General features: G+C 35.1%; 1 protein-coding gene across 2 annotated transcripts; it reads left to right on the top strand.

Annotated features, from left to right (window-relative positions):
- The first annotated feature begins 712 nt into the window (after positions 1-712).
- On the top strand, positions 713-24,052 carry LOC126775704 (protein strawberry notch-like). Of its 2 annotated transcripts, XM_050497775.1 has the most exons (27): positions 713-881; positions 2,889-2,985; positions 4,184-4,288; positions 8,517-8,618; positions 10,190-10,285; positions 13,312-13,469; positions 13,808-13,886; positions 14,137-14,522; positions 14,656-14,817; positions 15,195-15,436; positions 15,676-15,829; positions 15,937-16,071; positions 16,147-16,292; positions 16,432-16,592; positions 17,092-17,277; positions 17,418-17,591; positions 17,689-17,849; positions 18,212-18,402; positions 18,508-18,584; positions 18,979-19,167; positions 19,383-19,555; positions 19,939-20,050; positions 20,219-20,361; positions 20,736-20,932; positions 21,148-21,322; positions 21,924-22,068; positions 22,238-24,052. In XM_050497775.1, exons 1-27 carry the CDS (start codon positions 879-881, stop codon positions 22,342-22,344), a joined length of 4,056 nt encoding a protein of 1,351 aa, XP_050353732.1. In that variant the 5' UTR covers positions 713-878; the 3' UTR covers positions 22,345-24,052. The 2 variants fall into 2 exon arrangements, with proteins under 2 accessions (XP_050353732.1, XP_050353733.1); XM_050497776.1 differs by lacking the exon at positions 10,190-10,285 and having other exon boundaries at positions 722-881.
- Positions 24,053-24,220: the final 168 nt, after the last annotated feature.

Here is a 24,220-nt window from a genome sequence, read left to right as displayed (position 1 = left end):
CGGCTAGTACAGAACATTCTTCCCGACTGTACTGGTCGTCGTCGCGTTTGGACTCTACTACCACTTACCATCAGGTGGAGTAGAGTCATTTGCCATCCCGGGGCATATAAAAAAAAAAAAAAAAGATTTTGTTTTAAATCATTTTAGACTATTACACGCTATGATATTGCATATCATACTTGGTTTTGTAATAAATATTGCAAAAGATAATATTATACTGTTTATACAAAATAATGATGCAAATGATTTTTTTATATTTGTAGCATTAATTGAATATGAAATAAAGGTTTGGTATTAACTTTTTTCTGAAGGCTTAATAATTTATATTTTCTTTATTTTCCAATTATTAAAATTTATAATTTTTTTTTATTTATTTTTAAAACCAAGAGTCGTCAATCGATGCTTGAGCATGCGCAGAGAGTATAATTATGTGTGAAAAAGCGGATACTCGTAACATCATTATTTTCTTATAAAAATTAAAAAATACAGTCTATTTATAAAAGAAAGTCATTTTCAACATTTAACCATTCACTACGAAATTGTTTTGATGATTTTATAAGCTACTGTAACATACTGAATTTTAATTTGATTTATTTCAACGTTGCAAGTTATACAATTTAATCAAAATAACAATATTGTATATCATAGTATCCGATTGTAGAGCAGTATATTTTTCTTTCTCTTTTGAACATTTATATTTTTTAATATGGCGGAAGCATTGACCGCCGTCAGGTCGTCTGGTTTTTATCAAGTGCAAAATAAGTAGTTTTTGCATTTTTCATTTCGTGCGTGATGTTAATGTGAAGATTATTACCAGTTATTACCTGTTCTATACTTAATATCTAATTCTTACCAAGAAAAAAGTTATTCAAACAAAAATGGTAATGATAGTTTTTTGTTTTGATACTTTTTTACGAACTTAACAATGTTCGAATATTTATTTTTCGTTTATTTTGTATACTTTTGTTATAACTAAAGCTGTAAAATTAGTACCTTACAAGAAGAGTTATCAGTGAAATTTAAAAAAAACGCGTTTTTATGGCTTTTTTTCTTTGTTTTTAACTTTTCTAACCAAAAAAAGTGTCATGAGGTGATGGCAGGTTCACATGGGAAAATACTTTTTTGATTTTATTTAAATGTCGGTAAGACTATGGGCGTCTAAGCATTTAATTATGCAAGTTGGGTGTGGCTGTATTGATTTTCTTGGAAGGTTCTAGGTCTAGTACTAACATACATCCTAATAACTGCACTTTATCTATGCACACCACATTTGTCTTAAGGATTACGACTGTATTTCCACATTGTTTCTTTTATATTTTGGCTCTTCCTACCAATGTTTCTTGCTATTTAAGATATCGATTGTAATATTTACGAGTGATGATGAAAATTAAAATTATTTAAAACAGTACTGAGAAACCTAGCACTTGGAAACGTACGAAAACATTGTTTAGTTGATAAATGTTTTTTTCAAATCATTAAATTGGTAATAAAAAGCATTATAAAACTGTGTTATCAGTTATATAAGTTGAATGTAAACTTGTATGCTTGCCAGATGAAGAAACATTGAAATTGAAAACCCTTATGTGCCAAAACATTGATTTTTATTAGTGCAATCTTAGTGTATGTTGTAAGTGAAAAAATTAACAGTGAAATTGTGTTTTTATGGCTTTTTAGATTGTTGCAACTGCTTACACATTGCATTAATATGGTTAGTTCAAAGTAATATATGTAAGTCATTACAAAAATGATAGGTATTTTAATTTTTTTTAATAATTTTTATTAAAGATTACATATATGCAATAAAATATTGTATTTGTTATTTTTCGCATTTCAAAATGATTGTAAATAATGATTTTATTTATTGTTTTCGGGTTTTCCAGTAATAACACACTATCATTATAAACGCAACAGCTTGTTTTTGTAAAAAAAAAATTAATGAAATAATATAAAATTTCAGCTGTACCAATTTAAAAAACACACACTTTTTTAAAATATTGTTTTATTGTGAATAAATTTGATTTTAATTAAAAGTCTATTTTTATAGATATTTGTATTTGATTATTTATTAAATTAATCAAACACCATATAACTTTTTAAAGCTAGTTTGTATATTTTTGTGGTTTGGGTATATTTTTTTCAAGTCAATGAGTCAGCATCTCTATATAGCAATACTACATTTAAAAATTTTCTTTTGTTTTTATAGATGGAAAGAAAATGAGATGTAAATAGGCAAACTGATGGTATATCGTTACCAGTGGCCACTGACCTTTTTACAGCATAACATTAAACATCCCGAATGTTATTCAAATAGAAATATATATTTTTTATATTATACACAAATAATATCTCTCTCTGTCCAACCATGTCTTTTTGGAAATTAAAGATCTTAACTTATCAATGTAACAGTAGCTTTAAGCATTACTTACATAATTATATTGGTCCATTTTTGATACAAGGAAAATAGTTGGTGTCGCAAATGCTTTTTTTCTTATCATGAATACAATTTTGTTTGATAAAAGTAAAATTTTAAAATGATGAAGGCAAATTTCTCGTATTACAAATTTGCTTGTAGTGAAAAGATTAGCCTAAAAGGGCTTGAAATTATTTTATTTTTCATTGATTTCATTATAATTTCACCTGTTGGCATGGACACCTCTGTGTAAACAAAATATTATTTTAATAAATTACATGTAAAAAATTTATATTTAGGATTGTTGTTTTATATCTTTTGCGTTTATTAGATAATAACTGATTAGTGAAACTGAAATCATAATTGAACCTACCACAAGTCCACACAGCAGTAGTCGCTGCAGCCGATGGCCAGGTGTATAATACTTGTTTTGATCAAAATGAATTATATTTCTTTAATTTATGTGTTTTATTTTCAGTCAAAACGTAAAGCTTTTGGTGATAACTCTCCCGCCGCTTCAGATGATGATTCGGATTTTGATGATGATGAAGACCCAGATAATTTGGAAGTGCCAGGTGATTTATTTTTGATTATATACATAATAATGTTTTAATCTTATTTGGATTAATCTTATTTGAGAGGCATATGTCCAAAAGTGGACGACGAAGGCTTAATGATGAAGATGATGATAAAATTTACATATGTTGTAATGATATATATTTATCAAATAATTTGAATGACATTAAGGAAAAACCATGTAATTATTATTTTATGTCGTACATATATATCTATATAGTATATAAATCTTATATATACTATACACTTGATAAGCTTAGCTAATAATAACGTAAGCTCAATAATAGAAAACTAACTTATTAAGTCGGTGTAACTACAGGCACAAGGGAAGTAAAGTATTAGTTATCAAGGTTGGTAATGTATTGACAATGAGATATAGCCTAATTTTCCTAAATATTTTAAATAAAAATGATAAGATGTAGTTTATTTTAATTAATTATATATGGTATATATAAGTATGCGAATATAGTTATCCTAGTTCCTATGTATTGTCGAAATCATATTGAATGTGAAATAAATTAGGTTTAGGGGTAAAAGAAAATAATTATTTGTTGTTATAATGGAATTACTGTTTACCTTTATGTATGTTTTCATTAGGGAATTCCCAGAAATCATTAACCCCGAAATAGACATTATTGACATAAATTTATTCCGAGAATTAAATAAATTATATGTAATGTGATACGATGCTATAAATTAAATTTAAAATGCCTTGTTGGGTTAGTGGCATATAAGTCGTCTGCAGATCTCAAAAGTCCCTGGATCAAATCCCGAGTCAGTCTTTTAAAAGGATATATTTCTGTTTATATTCAGAACGCACCTAAACCGTTCAGAAACGATTTCTGTAAATGTTTATGTTGTCTAGTTAATTTGTAGGCATGTTTAAGGTCTGGGTATATTAATAGATGTATTTGACGCTCGCGTGTTTTTATTTTATAAATGAGTAGCCGTGTTGTTTCGTATATATAATTATATATTACATTTGTTTACTATTTCTATTTAAAAAACTGTATTATTACTTATTATTATACTAATTATTTAGTCTCGGTTACTAAATTACTGCGTTCAAATAAAATTTATATATTATAGATAAAAATGCTTAAAAAGCAATGAAGAAACATATTAATGTTTATTGGTAAGCAGGTTCAAAGCTTTCAAGAATATATTATCAGGTGTATTATTTATGTATTCATTAAGGTGGAGGGAAAACATTGGCGGCGGCGGCTCGATTTGGCGACAAAACGAAGAACCCTCAGACCTCAGTACCGGTCATGGTCAAAGCTACCACCAACCCATTAGCGGGTAAGTTCTCTTATAATTTTATGTTTTGTGCCCGTCGCATCACCTTATTAAATAAATACTTTTATAAATAATTTCCGTTATTCATAAATCATTCAATAAATAAATTAAATTAATCAAACTAGCAATAAGTAGTAGATACGAATACACAGATGTTTTTTTTTAAATGTTTTCATTGTAACAATTCATTATAATATTTCAGGTAGGTAAAACGTGTGTTTATTTTTTATTTTATATATTTCTTTTGTTTTTGTTCTTTATTTAAATATTCTTATTTTCTGATTTTATTTTTGATTTGTATATTTTGTAATTGTGTTTGTGAATGGTGTGTTCTCCTGTAATTGGTTGTGCATAGTTAGTTTTAATTTAATGTAAAAAGTGATTTGAATGTGTGTTATGTACAACTTTTGGAGATCCAAATAAAAAAATAAATAAAATATTTTTTTCCTTAAATATAGTTATTACATTTTAGCGCTAAAAGATTTAACAAACGATGACCAAAATTTGTTTTTAATGTAATATGCTATTTCAGAATACAAATATAGATTAAAAATAATATAATGCATTAAAGGTTTTCGTTGAATTTTATACAATTTTCTTTTTTTACGTAAGCTTTTTGAGCTGACCTTAAATGTGCTTGAAACCTGACGAATTTTCCAAATGGCTATTGTTTGAAATATTTACAATTAAAAAGATTTCGACATCGCGACAAAATTATTTTCGCCTGTTTTTTTTTTTAAATTACGTATAAATAAAACGAAATATAACTCGACACGAATAAAAGGAAGTCTCGTAAATAAGAAAACTAGATTGAAACCTTTAAAGAGCAATAAAAAAAAATGTACTATAGATTTTCACCGTGTCCCTCAACTTTGTTTAATTACTTTTTCATAATGTATGACGTTTAGCAAAATATATTGATTTAAGTGAAAAAAAGATAGTTTTAAAATTATATATAAATCCTCGATTTGTTGTTACTTTACCGAATATAAATTTTACAAAGATTTTAAAATATCTAAAGATATTTAAGATCATCGAATTTACCTGTCTCCTTCCCAACTCGTGTCAGATTATCTTGATAATTCCAATAATTTCATGTAAGTGAATAATTTAGTAAATTAATAACTTGAATTCTTAAGTCTAATTTAAAAATTAATGGTATCAATAACATTTTTTGCTATTTAAAATAAATCTAAAATAAAACCGAAAATTTGAGCTAACCAGAACATTCTGTAATGTGACGGCTATTTTTTGCAAAAAATCTTCTAAATAAGGAACAATTCGACACGAAATGACAGCAATATATATCATTCTTCATCGAGAGACACTATTTTGCTTTCACTTCCAAGTAAAAAAATAATATGTAAATGTTGTAAGGCCCGATGCTATTAGAATTTATTAGGCTACAGCTACAATTCTGTAATAGAGACTAGATTGGATACGACTTCATGGTGTATAAATGCGAAAAGGAGAAGAAAACCGATAAACCCTTTTAGATATTGCAATGCCGCCTACTGGCGCGGAGAAAACGAGAAGATAAAGAGAGAAATTAAAAAAATGAACGCTCGGTTGAATATGCTGCCCCAATGCAAGAGAAAGTTAGATCGAAACATTTCGAGGAGGCAGTACCTGTTTCCTGCCGCAAATCCACTCGGTAGTATCCACTACTAATAGAGGTGATGACAGAATCCAACGAGTGCAATACTCGGCAGAACCTGTACCAGTAAAACCTAAAAACCAGGTTTTAGTCGATAATGAAATCAGGTATAGCAGAGACATTTAATCATTGATATTTGGAATCTCTGAAGAATCTAAACATGAACTTAAATAATTCCGAATGTAATGAAAAATGTTATGCCAATTATTATTGCACCGGAAACTAAAAACATAGTCGGAAAAAAACTTGGAAAAGTAAATAAACGTATAAAAAAATGGTCAACTTGCATTATATACCATAAATTTAACGTTTCGTTTGTAGGTCGGAAAGCAAAATGTATGTCATAATAGGTACACATTTACACAAGTGAACACAACTTTTTCTTTTAAGACTTCCATTTTGTCACTGTAAATCTATGAAATGTACGAGCTTTTACTATTTAATTCCCTGCAGACATAATTATGTAACCAGTAAATATACTTTTCGAAAAAGCTACTCACATCAAGTAAAATATTATGTTTACGGAGTAAAATTAAAAAAAATAACCAAGTTAAAAGCGACAGAGTCACAAAACTGAATAAAACACGATTATTTTGTGTAAATCCTTGAAGCTACGGCTATTTTGCTTGATTTATCAAGTGATAATACGGATTACTAGTTTAGTTAAATTTAAAAAATGTTTATTAGTTTCATACTTTTTTTTAATTTTGCTTCTAAATATAGTTGTACAATGGAAACAATTACGCCACAAAGTCTGTTTTGTTTCGATATTTAAGAGAAAATGCCTCGGATTCCGCGTCGTTCCTTCTAATTTTTCTCTATAATAAACTATATTCCCTAATACGTTATGGTAAAGTTTGTAACAAAAAACAACATTACAAATAAAATAATTGTTTACAGAAGGGTACAGTTTATTTTGAAATTTCTCTAAAACGTTAACTCCGAACCGAAGTATTTGTAGAATAGGAGGAGGAGCCACCCCGTCGCCCCACTTACCTAAACTTTGCACTGCAGTACTAATTTATGTTTATACAGATACACGATGCAGGTTCGAATCGGATGTTCGGAATATATTATTCGCTGATCAATAACCTAAATATATATTGAGGCTTCTGTCTGTGATGTTAGATTCAAATAAATGGGTCGTCGATTTTTAATAAGCCATCAGGTTTTGCTTATGTATAGTACAATTCTACTTTGGTTTCTTCTCCCCTATCTGTTCTTCGAAAGTTTCGAACGGATAGTATGATTAATATATGCAGATCACAAATACTTAATACAAAAATTAGATTTTTTTTTTTTTTTTATAGAATAGGAAGGCGGACGAGCATATGGGCCACCTGATGGTAAGTGGTCACCAACGCTCTTAGACATTAGCATTGTAAGAAATGTCAACCATCGCTTACATATCCAATGCGCCACCAACCTTGGGAACTAAGATTTTATGTCCCTTGTGCCTGTAATTACACTGGCTCACTCACCCTTCAAACCGGAACACAACAATATCAAGTATTGCTGTTTTGCGGTAGAATATCTGATGAGTGGGTGGTACCTACCCAGACGAGCTTGCACAAAGCCCTACCACCAGATAGATAATTCTACTTTTACAATTATATAGACAAGCGATTAAAATCGCACAAGCTCGCTTTTATATATCAAAATAATTATCAGGGCCGGATTTTTAAAAGGTCTCGGTAGATGTAGCCGATGCCTTTATTTTTAGGTTTTATTTTTCAACTATATAAGCTTTATAAAATAATACCCGTTTCCGACTAAGAAATAAAACAGCTTACATTCTGGTTGAAAGACACGTGGTGTTCTTTACTATGTTATCCATCACCCTCGAGCACGAGACGAATTATGAACACAAATCAAGTATTTTTGTGTGTATATATTAAAATTTTTCCTAAGTTTCTATATATTTTAATACATATATATATATATTTTAATACATATATATATATATTTTAATACATATATATATATATTTTTAATACATATATAAGCTGATTGTAAGTGCACACTATGCCCGATTATTGTGTAAATTTTTAATAGAGGTTGCCTGAAAGAGATTACAAGGCCGCCTTTGCATACTTTATGATCTACCTGTTTTTCTTTTATATATTGCTTGTAAATTGTGTGCAATGAAGTCTTAATAAATAAAATAAATAAATAAAAAACATTTTTGTTTCATAAAATATTCCGTTTTGTTTGATGTTACCTTCTTGGATGAACATACTATCTACCGTAAAAATAGTTACATTCATTGATTTCTATGCAGGATAAAATTTGACTGCTGCTATGTAATTTAATTGTCCGAAAAGAATAACTACTCAGTTTCTTCCTGATGAAATCGAAATTCCAAAACGTTGATACCTATATAAACAGTTATAATCTTGTAAAAAGCGCTTGAAACGTATTTGAATAAAGTAGGGTTTTTAAAAGTAATTACCCAAGTTGGTCTGTTACTTATACATATATGTCAATTGTGTACATAAAAACTTTATAATAATATGAAGTATATGTATCGATTCGGATCTTTAATGTTGTAATTGTTTAATTTTTTTATTTCAGCGCCCTCTGGTTTAGCTTTCGGCCAAATGTCAAACGTAAAGCCGATCAAAATATCTGCCAGCTCACTCACGAAGCCCATCAATTTGGGCTTAGGCAGAGGAGGTAAGAATATTCGTAATAATGGTTATAAAGGCTGTGTGTATATTATTTTAATTAATGATAATGATATTCTTTACAAATGAAACTTTAGGTGTATATATTCCGAGCTAGTTTTTGAGGGGTGTGAGGGGAGGGTTAGGTAGCCTATGCTTTAAGTCAGGACATAAGCTATGTCTCCAAAAGTATATCCGAATCCGTTAAGATATTTTTCCTTGATCGAGTAAAACATTCACATTTAATATATTAGTACGATATAAACTTTTATATGATAATGATCATGGAAAGCATCTCGATCTTGAATGAAGAAAGTAATATTTTATAATTAGGTAAAAATAAAAAAACAGTTTAACTTTAGTAAACATTTTTAAATACGACTGTATTGCCTAATATCAAAGCAAGTTGCATAATTAAAAAGCATAAATAATAATTAATTTTATAAAATATTAAATGTTTTGTTCTTAATTAAATTTGATGTAGACTAAATGTAAACTGGTGATTTTGAGTTTTTTATCAGATGAATCTTAAAATAGTCTTAAGAAAAACCTCTGAGGTGGCCCAGCATTGAGGCATTATAATTCTCATTGAACGAGATCCAAAGGACCGTTTTAAATAATAGACTATTTTTTCAATATATATTTACATTATAATATACCTTAGCTTTGCTCGTGAGTCAGTCTATATATTGGCGAAAATATAGTTAAACTCATAATATTAGTTTCCGAGACTAGCGAGGACATACGTATGAATAGTCCCGGCGGGACAGGCAGACAAGCGTATAGGTAGCAAAGGTGACGAATGCGTTTCTTATTATTATTTAACGCTTATCCGTTACAATAAAGCTTTAAAGTTGTTTAAAGTTTCGACTTATTTCATTTTATATAATGTATTTTTCTTAAAATGACATTACACGTGTTTACGTGGTTAGGAAGTTTTTGCTTTCCCAACACGGCCACGTGACACGTGGCAGGTTTCGTTCTTTCAACGTGAACGGATCAATATCAGTCAGCCGGTTTATTATGAACAACTCTGCAAGATAATTATTTTTATTTTATAATGGTTTATATAATTTTGCGAGTTTGACAATTACCTTAATCGCGGGGTCAATAGGTAATGCCTGAGTACACATATAGCATTACAGTTACAAAAAAATATGAGTACAATTATGAAGTAATGATTGAACATTTGTATTTAATATTGTGATTCGACAATTACACTGCCGAACAGAAGTCAAGGTATGCTAAGGTATTAATGAGGAGGGGTGGGGTGCGGTGTATAAGCGATGTGTGTATTGACATGTACAGTATGCATGTATGTGACATGCAAAAGAAAATGTTCGTCATGATATAGATATTTTTATATTCTTAATTGTTAGTGAAACAGTATAATCGCCATTGTAAGAGCAAAGGGTCGTAAGTACAATTGAATTATGTTTTCAAACTGTAAATCGTCTTAGGTATATTACGTTTTTTTTTTTTTATATAAATCCATATGCACGTCATACACTAGTTACCGTGTGAATAATATAACGTTTATACATACGAACCGAGCACTGATAGTGGCGATATATATTTTAGGGGCGCTAAACGGTGGCTTGTCGGTAGTGGCGGCGCCGGTGGCGTCGTTCGCGGCGGGCACCTCCGCCTACAACGCCGCCTCGCTACTCGCTCAGAGTGAGTAACTGTGTGCTAACACGTAGCTGACGTTGGCGTCGCGAACTCACTCATACGTAATCTCTCAGTAGAAATATAGATATACCGTAGCATTCTTTAATTATATTATATTCATTTTCTTTTTATATATATTTGTTTACTTACTCAAACATCTCTAAGCACAGATTAAATAAATAAATTAATTTAAAAATATATTTATTCTGTAATGATGTAATGCACATTCATCTTTAGTAATATAAAAAAAAACATTATTAAGGAGAAATATTATTGACATCGTAATATATTTTTGTGTCATCATCGTCAGAGCAGTTTTCTTATATATTCATATATAGTACATATATGAATATAAAAAAATTGTATATTGCTATAGTGCATTTTCCTAATTAAATATTAGTGTGGATTTATCTATTTGAAATTTTAAGCTACATACATACATGTTGATTATAAAACACTAAACACCTTAGAAAGACTAGTATACACATCACATATATAGGCACATATATATAGACACTAGTCTACTGAAGTATTTAGTATTCACTATGGTAGACAATGTACATATAACTTTATAACCGAGCGCGATAGATAGATACAAGAATAGCGGTAGTAGTAGGAGTACAAAAGCTTTTGTAAAAACGTTATATAGAAATATTTCATGCGATTTACTAATATATTGTTTACTACGAATAATAATGATAACTTTGTCCATTATTATCATACACGATATTCGAAATAACGACTTAAATTCATTTATCTATTGTAAAACAAAATTTTTCTCGAATGGAACATGGCCTTTTTGCTTCACGATTCACGACCGTAGATGTTGAAAACTTTAAATGTAATTATAATAAAATGAGATGATAATTATGAACTCGAGAAAGATTCACTCACATAAGACCTGACATTATGAAATTTGTTCGTAACGTTTCGGAAAATGTAGATACAGATTTAAGTAAATAAGATCATACAAATATGTGTTATATATGTTATTTTTTAATTGAAACCAACGTTACTCAATTTTTTACAATGATAACATACATTCGTCGTCTCGTTATCATTCATTCTGAAGCAACTCATTCATTATTTCCCTTCACTAGTTAAACTTGACTTTTACGTCAATAAATGTTTATAAAATTTTATTTAAATTTTTACCTGTACCTTAATTGGAATGACATTTATTTATATTTATTTATATCTTTAATATTTTTTCAAATCCTTATAAAACTTTGATACAAATTGTTATTGTTTGATATTCGTATCTAAGTTAAATTTAAATATTATAAAATTTGATTTCTAATTGATCTGTCATGGTAATAGGCTATTTAGTAAGTCGGTTTGTTCTATTTGTTCTCAAGTATATTGAGAGAATAGTAATGAATAAAAATTGCTTAATCTGTCTTAATGTTGTGTTAGTATATTATCGTCGTATATGTTTGTATGATTGTATACGTTAATATATCTTACATAGGCAAGCATGCGCTATCAATGTGTAAGTGACGATTAATATGATCGTGTCTCAAATAATAAAGTGAAATGCGTATTAACTGGCATGTGTTTCAATTAAATTTTATCTTTCATACGATTCGTAATCCGGCCCAATCGTTGTGGTCGAAACATCATTGCTTATATATCCTATTATTTTGGCTACAATGTAGTGCGTAGGTCTACCTTCTTGCCTTATTCTCATCTATATTATTAACTAACACACTTCTTGTAATGAGACTTCTTGTAATTGACATTTATTAGTATTACATGCCCATGATACCGATATGTCCCACTGGATAGAACACGTGGAATTTAAATAAAGATCGCGTCTTTGAGTCCGGGCTAAGTAATTTCCTGAACCTTTGATTTTTCAAGGGCATAAATTGTGTTTATAATTCGTCTTTTGTTCTGTATCAAAGTTGGACTCCTCTATTGTTCAACTCTCCAATACATACATGACAACAGATGCGATGTCAGTTTTTATAAAAAAATCCCTTTGTTTAAGTAGAACTCGTAAGTAAGTAAGTAACAGCCTGTAAATGTCCCACTGCTGGGCTAAGCACGATGCTCCAATGCGGGTTGGTGGAATACACATGTGGCAGAATTTCGATGAAATTAGACACATGCTGGTTTTCTCACGATGTTTTCCTTCACCAAAAAGCACGAGATGAATTATAAACAGAAATTAAGCAAATGAAAATTCAGAGGTGCTTGCCCGGGTTTGAACCCACGTTCATCGGTTAAGATTCACGCGTTCTTACCACTCGGCCATCTCGACTTGTAGAACTCGTATCTTACACAAATGTAATTAATGGTGGGTTGGTATGACGCAATCCACAAATCAGTCGTTATGTACTTAAGTATTCAAATACATATTTTATAAAATTAGACGAGCCGGTTGGTGTGGTTGGTAGACTTGCCTTTCACGCCGAAAGTTGTGAGTTCGATTCCCACCCAGGACAGACATTTGTGTGCATGAACATGTCTGTTTGTCCTGAGTCTGGGTGTAATTATCTATATAAGTATGTATTTACAAAAGAAAAGTAGTATATGTAGTATATCAGCTGTCTGGTTTCCATAGTACAAGCTCTACTGAATTTGGGATCGGATGGTCGTGTGTGAATAATGTCCCAGGATAGTATTATTATTATATTATAATGAACCGTAGGAAATTCTTATAGAAAACGCGTTATAATAAAAAGCCTCTTTAATGTTTTTTTAAATACCAGTACCTGTTGTCGCACCGTTTTTGCATTATTTTTTTCCCTTTGTTCACAATTTATAATAATCTTCACATTTTACTATTAGCAATAATTTTTAACAAATTAGAAATTTTAGTATATTTTTTGTTTTTTTTTTGGTGTGATTATCTATATATATTATACGTAGTTAAAAACTTGGTGGCTTAACTTTTTGTTAAATTGTAATGATATATAATTGCATCTGTTTTTAAAATGTCGCTTTAGAGAATGGATTAAAAAAGTATTTTTGTCGTATTTTTAACATATTCATGCATGAGAGTTTTATTAGTTTTTTTTCCGTAGTGGAAATGGTCGGCGTGCAGGGTATGAACTCCTACCTCCTGCAGAATCTGAACCAGATCCTAGCATCAGGAATGGGAGGGCCACTCGCTGGTATGCTGGGACAGTTCGCTCAGCTGCCAAACTGGGGACAGATGAAAGGAATGTGGCCAACTGATAAGGTACGATGCTACATTAGTATTCCACCAGTGAAAACATTTTATTGTTAAGTAATGTAACAGCTAGCTTTAGAAAATGAGTTTGTATTTTAACATAATTTAATGCCACAGCAGCTTTGTTAGTCTTGAAATTAGCCTATATGGCATATATTTGTTAGATTCCGAGTTCTCCGTATCGAATTTCCGGTCGGGTTCAATCAAAATTCTAAGTAGCTGAGTTATATGCCGTTGGTTCTGCGCCTGATGTCTGTTCATTCGAGTCCTTCCATAATTCTGAAATATGTGATATACATATTTGTTTCCGTAAGACTAAATATTTTATTTATTGTGTATAAAATTAGATGCCGGGAGAAGAGGAGGAAGTTGACGACGAAGAAATGGGCGTCGCCGAGACGTACGCCGACTACATGCCCACAAAACGTTCGTTGATCCTTCTTTATTTTTATATCTGTCTTAAACAATGTCATTACGTACTTACAGACGTCACCCGTGATATTGCTTATCACGTATTGTTAATATTTGCACGGGATATTATGAATCTGGAAATTCTCTAAATATATAGCTGCGTGAAATTTTACACGTTTTTTTTTAATTTTTATTTGATCTATACGTTCTAAAAGCATCTGTTCGATCGAGATAAAACGATAACGTAAGGTGACTCGGCCCGCAGTAAAGCTGGGCCGGAAGCACCCGGACCCGGTGGTGGAGACGGCGTCGCTGTCATCGGTGGAGCCGGTGGACGTGACGTACAGCGTGAGCCTGCCCGACGACACGGTGCGCAACGGGCTGCTGTCGGCGCTGCAGCTGGAGGCCGTGGTGTACGCGTCGCAGGCGCACGAGCACCTGCTGCCGGACGGCACGCGCGCCGGCTTCCTGGTGGGCGACGGCGCCGGCGTGGGCAAGGGCCGCACCATCGCCGGCATCATCTTCGAGAACTACCTCAAGGGCCGCAAGCGCGCCGTGTGGGTGTCCGTGTCCAACGACCTCAAGTACGACGCCGAGCGCGACCTGCGCGACGTGGGCGCCGCCAAGATCGACGTGCACTCGCTCAACAAGGTACGCAGTTTATACTATATAACGAGTATAATGCTACTTATATGTCAAGTTTAAATTGAATAATAAGAAGAAAATATTTTATGATGTGACCTTGGATTATGATTATCTCAAGCGAGTTTTTTTTTGCCTTCAGTTCAAATATGCCAAGATATCGTCGGCGATAAACGGAAACGTGAAGAAGGGTGTGGTGTTTAGTACGTACTCCGCCCTTATCGGGGAGACGCAGGCCAACACTAAATATCGCACGAGACTCAAGCAGCTGCTGCAGTGGTGTGGGGAGGACTTTGACGGAGTCGTATCCTTTGATAATATTGCGTACCATAATCAACAAAATTATCATCTATTGTTTTCATTGAGTAGTTGTTTAAAATAATTCTTCGTTCGGAATCAAAGAATAATTTAAAGCGCCGTTTTTTCGAACAGATTTATGTATTCGGAAACTTTATTGAAACAAACTCGTTATACAAATTTAAAATTTTGAAATGAGTTTAGTCGAATGTAGTAAAGGTATATGATTAATTTATCGATTTTAAATTTGTCCAATAAATCAATTAGTCTCATGTAATTTATTAATAAATAATAATTAGATCAATAATACCATTTACAACAATAAACTATTCACCTTTTTTCTAAATTTCGCTTTGTTCCTCAAATTACCTTGACTCGTACCAGATCGTTTTTGACGAATGTCACAAAGCCAAAAACCTGTGCCCCGTGGGGTCCGGCAAAGCCACAAAGACCGGTCTCACGGCTTTGGAGCTCCAGAACAAGTTGCCGAAAGCCCGCGTGGTGTACGCGTCGGCCACAGGCGCTTCCGAACCCCGCAATATGGCCTACATGGTGCGTCTCGGGATTTGGGGGGAGGGGACTCCGTTCCCGACTTTCATGGACTTCATTAATGCCGTCGAGAAACGGTGGGATATGTATTTGTCTATAGAAATAAATATATTGTATCTACACACAGTATACGAAAGAATACCACTACCGGTATTCGTTTTTATATTTATGTAGTCTGGCTTATAACTCATAATATAATATTCCATGAAACCTTTTTGATTACATTATTTATATAAATGAGCTCCTGAAACGCCCAGAGATCATATTAAAGCATATATCATATACAGTTACTGATTTAAAATCATCTGTTGTATAGGGGTGTAGGTGCGATGGAGATAGTCGCCATGGACATGAAGTTACGAGGAATGTACATCGCGAGGCAGCTATCTTTCCACGGAGTTACATTCAAGATAGAGGAAGTGCCGCTTTCTGAATCCTTCAGAGAAGTTTACGACAAAGCCGTGGCACTGGTAAGTCTATTGACGAAGTAAAGTGACTGTAAACATGTAGATGTTTAAGCTTAGCTATTTAATAAAATAGGATGATTGATGTTCTCAATAATATCTTTCTTTGACAGTGGGTGGAGGCGATGCAGCGATTTACGGAGGCTGCCGAACTAATAGACGCGGAGCCCCGCATGAAGAAGACTATGTGGGGACAGTTCTGGTCCGCGCACCAAAGGTTTTTCAAGTATCTCTGCATCGCTGCAAAGGTATGCACACTACTAGCTTGCCCTCAAGAATGCACACGTTTGACTGTTATTTAAAAAGAGATCCCCCCTCCGCAGGTGAACCAGGCGGTGGTGACCGCTCGCGAGGCGGTGAAGTGTGGCAAGTGCGTAGTGATCGGTCTGCAGAGCACGGGCGAGGCGCGCACTCTGGACCAGCTCGAACGCGACGACGGAGAGCTCAGCGACTTCGTCTCCACTGCCAAGTGAGTCGCTTTCCATTCCATTATCCTGCTGGAGAATAATTGAATGATGAAAAGACTAATATTGTACCTGCTATCTGCTGTTAGCAGCAGATAATACATTAAACTATACATTATATAATTCTTTCTATTTTAATTTCAGAGGTGTATTCCAAACATTAGTAGAAAAGCATTTCCCGGCCCCAGACAGGGAGAGGATCAACCGTCTCCTGGGACTGGAGGCCAAGGGGAAACCCCCGGCTCCCGTGCCTACTTTTAATGGAAAGAACGGAATGGAAGATGCTAATTCATCCAAGAGAAAATGTGAGTCACCAATTTGTATAATTTGTATGCATTTAAAATATTTTTTAAATGTTGTGAACGTCGAGTACTGGTGGTAGGGCTTTGTGACTGGTGGTAGGGCTTTGTGCAAGCTCGTCTGGGTAGGTACCACCCACTCATCAGATATTCTACCGCAAAACAGCAATACTTGATATTGTTGTGTTCCGGTTTGAAGGGTGAGTGAGCCAGTGTAATTACAGGAACAAGGGACATAAAATCTTAGTTCCCAAGGTTGGTGGCGCATTGGCTATAAGCGATGGTTGACATTTCTTACAATGCCAATGTCTAAGGGCGTTTGGTGACCACTTACCATCAGGTGGCCCATATGCTCGTCCACCTTCCTATTCTATAAAAAAAAAAAAAGTTCATTCTGGTTACTGACTAAATAAATTAGTTCATATTTTTTTCATGTACTTTTAAAGTTTCTCCATAATAATTATGTTGATCAACAGAGCGTATAAGCAATAATTGTGTGTGTCAGTGACTGCACGACAGCAGGCCAACGCGGCGAAGCGGCCGCGCGCCGGCTCCTCCGACGACGAGTTCATGCGCTCCGACGACGAGGCGGAGGCGGAGGCCGAGCGCGACTCCGAGGACGAACGCCGCGCCTCCGACTCGGATCTCAGCGACTTTAACCCCTTCCGCGCCGGCAGTGACAGCGATGATGGTAAGTAGCACTAGATTCCTCGTTGAATATAGTAACGAGTTACATATTATTTCTACAAATAAACACAAACTGATTTTTAATTAAATTGTTTATATTTACTAAAAGTTAGAGTAAAGAGTTGTTTCGTGTTTAAATCACAGAACCGTGGCTGGGTCGCAAAAAGAAGGCCGCGAAAAAGAAAAAATCTCGAGTAAAGAAGAAGGCGGCGAGCACGCAGGACAAGATCGAGACCATGTTCGAGCGGAAGAGCCAGCCCGCCGCGCCGAGAGCCGCGCCGGCCGGCACACCCGTCGGCACCAACGGCCTCTATCTGGGTGAGCCGACTGCGGGCCAGTCCATACGGAGCCGCTCCGAAGAATTGGAAATGTAATCAAGTGTAGTTTCGATCATAATCATTCTTCGTTATGCTAGGTCCTACGCGCACGCAGCCGCCGGCGCGCTCCGCCATCGAGCGCGCGTGCAGCATGAAGGAGCAGCTGCTGCTGGCCATCGAGCGCCTCGGCCGCCGCCTGCCGCCCAACACGCTCGACCAGCTGGTGGACGAACTCGGCGGCACCGACAACGTCGCCGAAGTATGTCTTACTGTCGACTAGTAGCGCGCTCGCATAGCAATAGCAAAACAGCAAAGCTTACGCTGACAAAAAACACTGAAAAAGAGACATACAAGTGGATAGAATACTAGGATCGATTGAGTGTTAGTGAATGAAAGTGTGATCCAAGATATGTTATTAAAATTCATTATTGAAAAAAATATCATTGGCTTGGCCTTGGCATTAAATCGACGTTTAATCGCTAGACAAAGCGTCAGCGGTCAATAAAATGAATTGTCAACGTACGCAGCAGGGTCGATGGAGAAATAGGAGACCGCAGGGTTAATTTTGCCGACTCGATTTCGGGACGTAGTTAAATATAAACCAAAGTATTTCTTTTTCAGATGACAGGTCGCAAAGGTCGCGTGGTTCAAACAGAAGACGGTCAGATCCTTTACGAAAGTCGGTCAGAGGCAGATGTGCCTCTCGAAACTTTGAACCTCACGGAGAAGCAAAGGTTTATGGATGGTGAGAAAGATGTGGCGATCATATCTGAAGCGGCATCCAGTGGTATCTCGTTGCAAAGTGATCGAAGGTATGCATGCATGCTTCTTTAAAAGAGGATTTTTTATCAAATTATTCATAATTTCTTTCTTTTTTTTTCTTTACAACTACTTAACTGCACTGTGTATTACGGTAGAGCGCGAAATCAAAGGCGGAGAGTTCACATAACTTTGGAACTACCTTGGTCCGCAGACCGAGCCATACAACAATTTGGTGAGTAACATAAGTACAAAAAAAATTCATTGCTACATTTAAAACAAAATCGTTTTTCTTTAGATCTCATGTTTATCCTCAAAATGTCAAAGTCAAAAATTTTATTCAATACATCAATGCATTTCTAGAAGCAGTATAATTATTTATTCAGTGTCAAAAAATCTACCATCTTTTCGGAAAGAAATACCTTAGACTTGAGAGACCTATCGGCTAAAGAAACTCCTCCTGAGTTTCTTTCGCGATTTATCTTTTTTTTTTTGAAATATTGTATAATCCCGTAATTATTTAACTTTCATACACAGACATTGAATAACCATATTTCTTAAATTTTAGAAACGAATAGTTTTGAACGTTTTCGACGTGAAATAAGTTTAACGACAATAATCTATTGCAGGACGCACACATCGGTCGAATCAGGTGAACGCGCCGGAGTACATCTTCCTCATCTCAGACCTGGCGGGTGAACGGCGGTTCGCGTCCACGGTGGCGAAGCGCCTGGAGTCGCTCGGAGCGCTCACACACGGAGACCGCCGCGCCACAGAAATGCGTGACCTCAGCCAGTTCAACATCGACAACAAATACGGTACGCACGCTACACACCACGCTAAATGTTTATCGTTATTCTAATAACAAAATAATAAATCGTCATGATTAATGTTAATTTGCATTCATTTCATTACAATAGAGCAAGGTCGAGTTTTATTGAAAAAGTATTTTTGTACCATATTTTATACTTTTTGACTGAATCCTCTGCTCTCCCGCGACCCACTGCATAATTAGTTGTGTGCTTTCGCGAAGGTCGCACGGCACTGGAGGCGGTGATGAAAGCGATAATGAAGTATGAGACGCCGCTGGTACCGCCGCCACGCGACTACGCCGGGGACTTCTTCCAAGACGTGGCGTCCGCGCTCGTCGGTGTCGGGCTCATCGTCAACACGGAGAACGCGCCAGGAGTGCTCTCCTTGGATAAGGTGAGCGCAGCAGCAAGGGAAACTTACGTCACACACACGCTAAACACGGAATGTGTTTATTAGTGCATGTTTGTTGCTTGGTGCATTCTTCTATAGTGTCACTATCGCCGCGGTCGATTTCTGTACTGGCAAGTGATCCAAGTCAGTCTTCAGTAAGAGCAAACTCGAAACTCATCGCAGAAATCGGTCGTTAAATGTGAAAAAGTGATATGCAACATTGACCATAATAATTATAACGTTTCAAAAATCATCAGAATTTTATCAAAAGCTTCTATATCACGATACATCATACAGAAATATTTGACAACAAATTATCGATGATTTTACAATAAGACACGATTTTTTGTTTGGATCTTACATGTGTGGTTTTTTTATGGTTTCAGGATTACAACAATATGTCTAAGTTCCTAAACAGAATACTCGGCATGCCTGTAGAACTGCAGAATAGACTTTTCAAATACTTTACGGACACGCTCACCGCTGTCATGGAGCAGGGTGAGTTCTCTCACTCATGTAATGTTTAGCAAAGTTTCGGTGACCGCTCCAATGTACGAATGTTTCCGATATTTATTGGCAGCGTGACTAGGTCGCACCGAATATCTACTTGGACATTGATAGTAGTTTTGTACAAATTGATAAGAAACCTCCTCTGTATTCCCAAAGCGAAACGCAGCGGCCGCTTCGACCTCGGCATCCTGGACCTGGGCGGCGCCGGCGACAGCGTGCGGCGCGTGCGCTGCGTGCGCTTCCTGCGCCGACACGCCACGGGGCAGGCGCCCGTCGAGCTGCACACCGTGCACTCGGAGGTGATATATCACACGCGACACTGATAACTTACTGCCGGGACGGCTCCGTCCACGCCCGCCTCGGTGTGTCGCTTTTGTCGTTGTATGGATGAGAAGAATGAGTCGATGTAATTATTGGCACAAGGAACACAATATCTTAGATCTTAATGGTTTGTGTTGCATGGAAGGTGCAAGACATAGTCTATTTTTCCTATGGTGTCAATGGGCGATGGTAAATAATACAATGAATAAAAAAAATACCTCCTTATGGTGAGTCACATCTCTCGTTCGATAAAGAGTTGTTATCGATTCATCAGGCTCCTAGAGTATAACGATAATCTATGAATTCAGAAAGGCAACGTGAGCGAACATATTTGTAACATTTTGTGCGACAGCGCGGCATGGAGTGGTCGGACGCGCTGGACAAGTGGTCGCAGACGGAGGCGCTGGGCGAGGCGACGGAGGGCGACGGCTTCTACGTGTCGGCGGCGGCGCGCGGCGGCAAGCTGTCGGCCGTGCTGTGCCTGGCGCAGCGCGCGCGCCGCGAGCGGGAGCGCGAGCGCGCCAAGGAGCGCATGTTCCAGGTCTACCGGTGGGTTGCCCGCCACACTGCGGCAATGCGAAGTCGATGTTGCATTCTAATTTGTGTCAATATTTGTTTGTATTAGAACGTGTTCTCGGATATCTAGTGATTGCGTAGTATGACGGCAAAACGTACTTTGTAGATTAGGAAATCAAATCAAATTTGACTCGATATGTTTTTTTTTGTCTCAAATGAAATAAATAGCTGTGTGACTTTCGATGTAGGCCTAACACGGGACTGCAGCTGAAACTCGAGTCTCTGGCCGAGATTGAGAAGAAATATCGTCGTGCGAATTTAACCGAAGCGGAGACGGCGTGGCGCGCGCAGCACTCTGCCTCGCTGCGCGTGTGTGCGCATGCGTACTGGCGCAACGCGTGCAGGAACGCAGACCACTGCGAGGTAAACTTTACCGGGCATATTTTATTTATTTATTTAGAACAACCAACGTATATACAAATAATAAAATAATATATTAAAAAGTTATTTGTTAAATGATCTTCCTCTTATAATAGGTTATCATGTCATGCATTATAAAACATCGCATTTCTTAAAAAACAAAAATATTTAAAACATAAAAATCCGTAATATTATTAGTCATCAGTACAATTATAATTAAAAATATCAAAGATAAATTATTAAGGTTAAATTAATTATAACTTTTAAAAACATTTCTTCATTGAAATTGGAATAAACCTATTAAAAAAAAAGGAAACGAAATTTGAAATACACTATACACTCACTAAACAAATAAGTAAATGATAATCAACTATTCAACAATTATGTTTTTTTAAATACTTCATTATAATACACAGGCTTCTTTATAAATAAATATTCTAATCAAAAATATTTCCTTGACCAGGATAGTATAGCTATAATGAAGTTTCTATAATTTGACTAGTTGAAAAAACAAAAGACGCGGGTGCTTAAAAACCCTAGCATCGAGCAATATGCTATGAGACAATCTTGCACTCGTATATATGTGAATATTGACGTATCGTAGGTGGGCCTGCGCTTGCGCACGTATCACGTGCTGGCGGGCTCGGTGCTGGCGGTGTGGGCGCGGGTGGAGGCGGCACTGGCGGCGCGTTCGGCCGCCAAGATGCAGGTCGTGCGTATCAAGACTGACGACGGACTGAAGATCGTTGGTAAGTACCAAATAGCCCTAGTGGGAGGCCTACTATCAAATTAAATATTAAATGTGTGATTTACTCTATCAAAAACATTTGTTGTTTGTTGTGAATCAGATGATTAAATATATGAATATGAATGACATTGAAGAAGTGAATATTAAAAAACAATGTTTAAAATTTATAGGTACGCTTATTCCAAAGAATTGCGTAGAGACGTTAAAAGAAACGCTTTCGTCGGACGCGGTGTCTGTCACGGAGCAGACTTTCGAGCAAGCTGACGCCCTGAAGTGAACGCTACGGCGCACGACACTAACTAAAATAGCGTAACGCGACCCCTACAGTTCCTCTATCTTTTTATTTTATACCGGCGCCGCACAGATCAAATATTCGTTTGAATGTATAGAATCTTTTTATGAAACTTTGGTCTGTAAGTAACAAAAGCGAAAGAAGTATACGCAAGCCTTCGTAAATATTGAAAAACAACTGGCAGCCTGTGACTTCTTTGAACGAGGACATGCACGAAAGTCGTCTGGGTCACAGACCCAGACGACTTTGGTACATGATGGGCTGTTGCGTGAAACCTTGCCAAAAATGTGTATGGATTTGAATATTCGGAGAGGAGGAGGCCTTATACGTCTGAGACGATCAAAATTGGGTCTCGAATGTAGTCAATTACGGGCGATACGATGTGGTACGACTGATTTTTCTCATAGTTTCTCCTTTCTGATTGCTTTAGTTTATCCAATAATTATACGTAATAGTTAAACGTGCATATTAAGAAAGTTCTGCTTCTAATATACCGGCTTTAGATTCTCTACAGGGTATAAGACTGTTCTCTTTGTTTTTTTTTGCCTGTATGTAGATAATAAAAAAATAATCTTTCTTAATTTGCGCGAATAAATCAATTTCAATTTCGTTTCTAAGATTTTAGATGTATCTAGATCGGAGGTCTTCTGTAAGATTGTGATAGTTAGAGAGTGAGTTTATCGAATGAATAATGGTTCCTTAGTGATGCGAATATATGCATATGTGCATATACCGGTTTTAGTATATTTTTTATTTATGACATGGTACCAATGGATCCAATATTTTCGATTTCAACTTCGCCTAATATTATTTATTAGTAAGTTGTTGTATACGAAGAAATAATTGTTGTTTTGTACAAATGTAGCGTTATAATTTATATCAATGTCGTAATGTATTAGGTTTTTATTCGAATAATTATTTATCTATCAGTTAGTAATAAAACTGGACGTAAATATGTCGATGTCATCAATATAATTTTAACCTTAAAAGTTACAATTCTCAAATTTCTATCTCTGCATTGTCTTATGGTATTGAAACATAAGGCGCGTCGGATGCGACTAATCGCTCTTTATATCGATTTATTCTAATAAATTAATGTTAACTTGAAAAAATTATGTTATCTTCAATAATAGTATTACAATTTGCATTAAAATAAGATGTTTTCGATAAGAAATAGGATAATGGTACACCTACACGTATTTTCGTCGATATGATTGTAATCGTGCAATTTATAAGTTTGATGTTTATTCACTAAAAATTATATACGAATTATTCGGACCTAGTCTATTTACTCGAAAATTATTAAAGTAATTGGTTATAAATGTTAGTTTAAATTAAAACAGGGCTTCATAATTGTTTTATATTACGATTATTAATTTGACTGTTTTTATCATAAAAAAATAGCCACGAATATTTACTTACCTGACTTCATTAGACATTTGTGAAATCCTGATTTAAATTATTACTTAAAAAATATTCAGTTGTTTAAATGTCAGTGTGAGCAGTCTTTATAGAATAGAATAGAAGTGAAGACAAATTATAGTTTTAACGTAATACTAATTTAGATTGTTTCGTGTATTAATGATTACATTATTTTAGTGCTGGATGTAACAAGATGTCGAAGATTGTACACCCATGTTGAACCCATCTTACGTGTTTGTGTAAAAAGACAAATATATGTATATAATTATAATGTTTTTTTTTTTACTTTATAAGTCCCCTTTACATATTTATGAAAAACGTCACAAATGATGCCTCAGTTTCTATATGACTATTACTGTACAATGTATATTTTAACGAGTGCTTGAGTGAGATTCTGTATTTGCATGTTGATAAGACAATATCTTTAATACCCTAACTT

This window comes from Nymphalis io, chromosome 18, assembly GCF_905147045.1.
Source record: "Nymphalis io chromosome 18, ilAglIoxx1.1, whole genome shotgun sequence".
NCBI classification, from domain to species: Eukaryota; Metazoa; Arthropoda; class Insecta; order Lepidoptera; family Nymphalidae; genus Nymphalis; species Nymphalis io.
Note: the sequence above shows the minus strand (reverse complement) of the source record. Positions and strands in the feature narration are given on the sequence as shown.

What these genes read in the sequence shown, in the direction of transcription:
- LOC126775704 (XM_050497775.1), top strand. An exon ending in TCGTTGCAAAGTGATCGAAG is followed by an intron (nt 18,403 to 18,507) that starts GTATGCATGCAT and finishes GTATTACGGTAG; the next exon opens with AGCGCGAAATCAAAGGCGGA. An exon ending in CGCATGTTCCAGGTCTACCG is followed by an intron (nt 20,933 to 21,147) that starts GTGGGTTGCCCG and finishes CTTTCGATGTAG; the next exon opens with GCCTAACACGGGACTGCAGC.